At 43.2% G+C, this 5895-nt stretch overlaps 1 protein-coding gene across 1 annotated transcript in view; it reads left to right on the top strand.

Moving 5' to 3' along the window:
* Positions 1 to 698: 698 nt before the first annotated feature.
* The window catches only part of MPP2 (membrane protein, palmitoylated 2 (MAGUK p55 subfamily member 2)), a 36569-nt gene continuing 31372 nt past the window's right edge, over positions 699 to 5895 (top strand). Inside the window, exon 1 of the mRNA XM_011940163.1 lies at positions 699 to 786. Within this exon, the coding sequence (XP_011795553.1) occupies positions 699 to 786 (88 nt within the window). The remainder of the gene's footprint in view (positions 787 to 5895) is intronic.

Raw genomic sequence — 5895 nt, 5'->3', positions numbered from 1 at the left:
AGGGGTGAGTGGGGCATGTGGTTAGATGTAGGATATTGTCAAGAGCTTTGTTTTTTAGTTTGGGTGGTGGGTTTTCTTAGATCCTTGTTATATCATTTAAAAAAATCTAGCCGGGTGCAGTGGCTGAAGCCTGTAATCCCAGCACTTTGGGAGGCCGATGCAGGCAGATTGCCTGAGCTCAGGAGTTTGTGACCATCCTGGGGCAACATGGTGAAACCCCATCTCTACTAAAATATAAAAATTTAGCTGGGGGTGGTGGCATGTGCCTGTAGTCCCAGCTACTCAGGAGACTGAAGCACAAGAATTGCTTGAGCCTGGTAAGCGGAGGTTGCAGTGAGCCAAGATTGTGTCACTGCACTCCAATTTGGGCTACAGAGTGAGACTCAGTCTAAAAAAAAAAAAATTATTTGTTTAGTTCAGCCCACTGAGGTGTTGGTTTTGTATTTGAATGATTAAATGTTTAAAGTTTCCTCAGGGCTGTGAGGTCGAGCTTGGAGAGCTGTGCTTTCGTATCTGTGGGTATAAAATGTCCAGGAGTGGCCGCAGGAGGAGGAATGGATTAGCCCATGGTGGGAATGTCACTAAGTCAAAGATAAGAGGTAAGCAGCTTAGGAGGCACCCTGGCTTCCCCCTTGATCAAACACATCTCCTCGGAAAACTTGTCCTCCATCCATGGACCAGACGGTGCTAAAGTCAAAATGAGCGACCTCTCTAATGCTCACATCAGGACACCTGTGCCAGAGCTGGCTCCTGTTAACGCAAAAGAGCCATGCAAGGGTTGCCATGGTGAGATTGTTGCTGCCTGAGTGCCTTTGTTTATTCTTGACACTCAGTTGTTGGGGCTTTGATTCCCAACATTGTCCTAGGCACAGGCTAATAGAACCAGAGCTGGGATGCCTCCCTCACTCTGGGGCTCCATGGGCTGGGCCCAGCTAAATGACTGAAAATCACATAGGGCTCTGTGGAAGACCAACCTTCTGGGGCTTTTTCCTGTCCCCAAATGCTACTCCTTTGCCCCATTAGTTGTCTGTTTTCCCAGTAGGTTGTGGGTGTCAGTCTAAAATGCTGCCCACCTGGCAGAGGATGGTTTAGGAGGCTATGGGGCCATGTGGGGTGCTGTTCCCTGGCCTGTTTGGGGAAGGAGAAAGCAGAAAGGATCTAACCTTGATTGAGCACCTGCTGTGTGGTGTGCCAGGCACTGTGTCCATCTCACCAAATTCTCACAGCAGCCCTGTGAGGTGCTATTCAAATCTCACCATCTCATGGCTAAACAAATGTTCTATTATGAAAAAATTAAAAAATATATCCTGAACCTCTATCACCTAGCACCCCACTTCAATATTTAACAAGTCATGCATAATCTTATTTCATCCATACCTTCATCCACTTCCCTCTCTCCTCCATTGTTTTGGAGTACATCTCAGCCATAATAGATTGCATCTGCAAGTGTTTCATTGTGTATATAAACTACTGGACTCAACTGAAAAGGATTCTTTTAAAAAGTTATACTACTATTCTTACACCTAAAAAAATCAAACAATAGTTTTCTTGTGAATTTTTTAAATTAAACAAATTTTTAAAAATAGAGATGGGGTCTTACTGTCTTGAACTCCTGGGCTCCAGTGATCCTCCTGCCTTGGCCTCCCAAAGTGCTGGGATTACAGGTATGAGCCATTGTGCCCGGCCATGAATTTTTAGTAAATGGTATTAGAACATCTGGATAGTAATTTTGAAAGATATCAAAGTATATTTATTCCTCACATCATATATCAGAAGAAACTCCAAGCAGATCAGAGATCTCTATGTGAAAATATAAATCATACACATCCTAGAAGAAAACAAGGCTCTGTATATGGGAAAAGCCCTCCCTTAAAACAAAACAAAACAAGAAAACAAAAAACTATGCCTCAAAATTCAGATGCATGAAAGATTATTACATTCACCCACATTAAAAACAATTTTTTTTTTTGAGCCAAGGTCTTGCTCTGTCACTCAGGCTGGAGTGCAGTGGTGCAAACAGTGCTCACTGCAGCCTCAATCTCCTGGGTTCAAGTGATCCTTCCACCTCAGCCTCCCAAGTAAGAGTAGCAGGGACCTCAGGTACATGCCACCATGCATTAAAATGAGCATTAAAAATGCTCAGGTGCATTTTAAAAATATTTTGGAGCAACAGGGGCTTGTTGTCTTACCCAGGCTGGTCTTGAACTCCTGGGTTTAAGCAGTCCTCCCTCCTCGACCTCCCAAAGTGCTGGGATTGCAGGTGTGAACCACCGCACCTGACCTAAAATTTTTTTTTTTTGCATGCAAAAATACCACAAGCAGAGTCAAAAGACAAGTGGCAAACTGGGGAAAGTGATTTGCGAGAGATATCACAAAGGACTAATTTTCCCAATAGAGAGAAAACATTTTTTAAAATAGGGAAAAGAATAAAAACCAAGACCTGACAGAAAAATTGGGAAAGACATGAGTAGACAGTTCACAGAAAGGTATATACAGATGGCTCTTAAACATATGGAGAGATGTTTGACTTCACTCATAATAAGCAAAATGCAAAGTAAGCCCCACTGAGAGATCATTTCTCCTCCATGTGATTGGCAGACATGCAAATGTTTGATCAACACTCTGGTGGTGAGCTTCAAGAATATCCCTCATACAGTGCTAGCAGGAGGGCAAACTGGCCCAAGTCCCATGGAGGGGAATTTGTCAATATCTAAGAAAATTACCTATGTATTTATTACTTGACCCAGCAAGACTTCTAGGAATTTACATGGAAGATCTTCTCCACAGATATAGAATACTATGCCAGAGTCATTTACTGCAACATTATTTGCAATAGCAAAGTATTAGAAACAACCTAAATACCCATGGAGACTGGTTGAATGAATTACAGGAATCCAGTCATGCAATGGAGTCAAATGCAGTAATTAAAATAATAAGATGGGCACGGTGGTTCACGCCTGTAATCCCAACCCGGGAGGCAGAGGATGCAGTGAGCTGAGACCGTGACACTGCACTCCATCCTGGGTGACAAAGCAAGACTCTGTCTCAAACAAACTAAAAATAATAATAGAGGAAGATCTCCATGCAGTTTCATGGAGTGATTTCTATGGCATATTTTTAAATAAAAAGCCAGAAAACAAACCAAACCAGTTAAATAAACAAAAGCCCCAGGGTGTCAAAGGGTATATACAGTATACTATGTTTTATGTAAGAAAGGGCAATTTTTAAATTTATTTAGAAACAGAGTCTTACTCTGTTGCCCAGGCTAGAGTGCAGTGGCGCAATCTCAGCTCCCTGCAACCTTTGCCTCCCAGGTCCAAGTGATTCTTGTGCCTCAGCCTCCTGAGTAGCTGGGATTACAGGCATGTGCCACCATGCCTGGATAATTTTGTATTTTTGGTAGAGATGGGGTTTTACCATGTTGGTCAGGCTGGTCTCGAACTTCCGACCTCAGGTGATCCTCCTACCTCGACCTCGCAAAGTACTGGGATTACAGGCGTGAGCCACCTTGCTTGGCCTTTAATGGTGATTTCTGAGATTTTGATGCACCCATTACCCAAGCAGTGTACACCATACCCAGTGTGTAGTTTTTTATCCCTTAGGCCCCTACTACCCATCCCCGTTGATTTTTACTTAATAGATTTGTGATAGGTAGTAGCAGTTGTATAGCAATTCTGAAACTGCTTTGAATATGGAAGGACAGAACAAATAAGTAAATATATTGATGTTATTAGGAAATAAGTTCTCACTGAAGGAGAAGGGAGACACAAATATGGAATGGGGGAAGATGAGAAAAATCCTTTAGAGTTTGATTTTATTTGGAGCCATCAGTATCTACTAATGACTGCCAAAGAAATGATGCCCAGAAACAATGGGTACTGAGTGCCCACATCTTGGTTTCTAAATACTATCCCCTGCTAAAAGGAATCAGGGTTCCTTGGAGAAATTGCTGATTCCAGACCTGGGGTAGGGAACATATCAAATGAGCCTGTGCCAGAAGGGAAGGAGATGCTCAAGGACTGATGGGAACATGTCAGCAGGACAGAGGTGTGAAAGGGGCTCCCACTGGACAAATTTGGGATAAACTGCGTCAATGAAGATAGTGATCGTAATGGATTAGAACACACGCAATAAAAAAAATTCGTAGTGATATCATGAGAGAGAGAAGGAGAGAAAGAGGAGTAGGGTGGTAGAGAGAAAATAGAGAGAAAAGAAGAGCTCATTTTTTTTTTTTGAGACAGAGTTTTGTTCTTGTTGCCCAGGCTGGAGTGCAATGGCACGATCTCGGCTCATTGCAACCTCCGCCTCCCAGGTTCAAGCGATTCTCCTGCCTCAGCTTCCTGAGTAGCTGGGATTACAGATGCCCAGCACTACCCCTGGCTAATTTTTTGTCTTTGTAGTAGAAACGGGGTTTCACCATGTTGGCCAGGCTGTTTTGCAAACTCCTGACCTCAGGTGATCCACCCGCCTTGGCCTCCCAAAGTGCAGGGATTACAGGTGTGACCCACTGTGCCTGGCTGAAAAGCTCATTCTTATAGTAGAATGCCAATAAATGTAGAAGGAATGATGGGAATTAGGTAATCACTATTTTGCAACCTCCAGTATAATAATTCATTTAGGCAAGGATCATAAATTGACGCTGAATCCATTAGTGAAGGATTTTGGGGGAACAGAATAGTCACATAGTCTCAAAGTATGAGAAAGACACAAAGACACAAGATCACCTACGTAGAACTCTTGTCAAAAGGATTAACGTAAGTCTAATCATGAGGAAACAATCAACTAAATCTAGTGCTAGAGCATCCTAAAAACTACTGGCCTGGAGTCTAAAAATGTCTAGGCTGGGTGCAGTGGCTCACGCCTGTAATCCCAGGCTTTGGGAGCCTGAGGCGGGAGGATCGCTTGAAGCCCAGAGTCTGAGACCAGCCTAGGCAACGTAGTGAGACCCTGTCCCTACAAAACAAAAACAGAAACAAAAAAACAAAACAAAACAACAAATGTCCTGAAAGTCTAAAAGTTATTGGGATCTGTTCTAGATTAGAGGAGAATAAAAAGATGTGTCAACCAAATACAACATATGATCATCAATTGGATCCTGAATCAGAAAAAAATAGAACTATAAAGGATACTTTTGGGACAAGAGTAGACATTTGAATATGGACTGTCTTACATAATATATTAATGAATCAATGTGAAATTTCTTGCAGGTGATAATGGTATTGTGGTTTATGCAGCAGAATGTCTTTGTTCCTATGAAATACATGCTGAAATACTTTGGGATAAAGTGGCTTGTGTTGTCTGCAATGATCTTTCAAAGATTCAGAGGGGAAAAAAAGGTCTTGTTATATACTCTTGAAATTCCTTTCTTCCTGATCCACCTGACCTAATGCTCCCCACTGGGCTGGTCACTGGCGAAGGATTCCTTTCCCGTTTTCAGCGCACCTTGGTATGGAACCCGGAGCCAGCAAAGTGGCAAATAGGTGCGGGGCCTGCTCCTGGCACCATGTGCTGATTTCGTGTCCCCTCATTCACTGGGAACACTGAGTTGAGAGCCTGGAGATGCAAGTTCAAGTCCTAGTGACCCTGGGAAAGTTATTCCACCTCCCTAACTTCCTCATCCGGGGCTTCCGGGTCTTCAAGACCCCACCCAACCATGATGTCCGGTGGAAGAAGCTATTTTTGAATGCCAATGCATATAGGGTCCTGGGAGCTGGGGGCAATTTGGTAACTTCTAATGACCCTCTGTGGCACGGGGATGGATAGGAAAGTTTGTCCTTTGGTTTCTTCCTTCCCTAAAGTTGGTCCTAGTCATTTTGGGGAAGAAAGGAGACAGCAAGGAAAGAATGTGCACGTGTGGGTATTATTGTGTGTCAGTGAGTGAGGAGCTGAAGCTGG

Source organism: Colobus angolensis, unplaced genomic scaffold (genome assembly GCF_000951035.1).
Source record: "Colobus angolensis palliatus isolate OR3802 unplaced genomic scaffold, Cang.pa_1.0 Scaffold187, whole genome shotgun sequence".
In the NCBI taxonomy this organism is placed as follows: domain Eukaryota; kingdom Metazoa; phylum Chordata; class Mammalia; order Primates; family Cercopithecidae; genus Colobus; species Colobus angolensis.
Note: the sequence above shows the minus strand (reverse complement) of the source record. Positions and strands in the feature narration are given on the sequence as shown.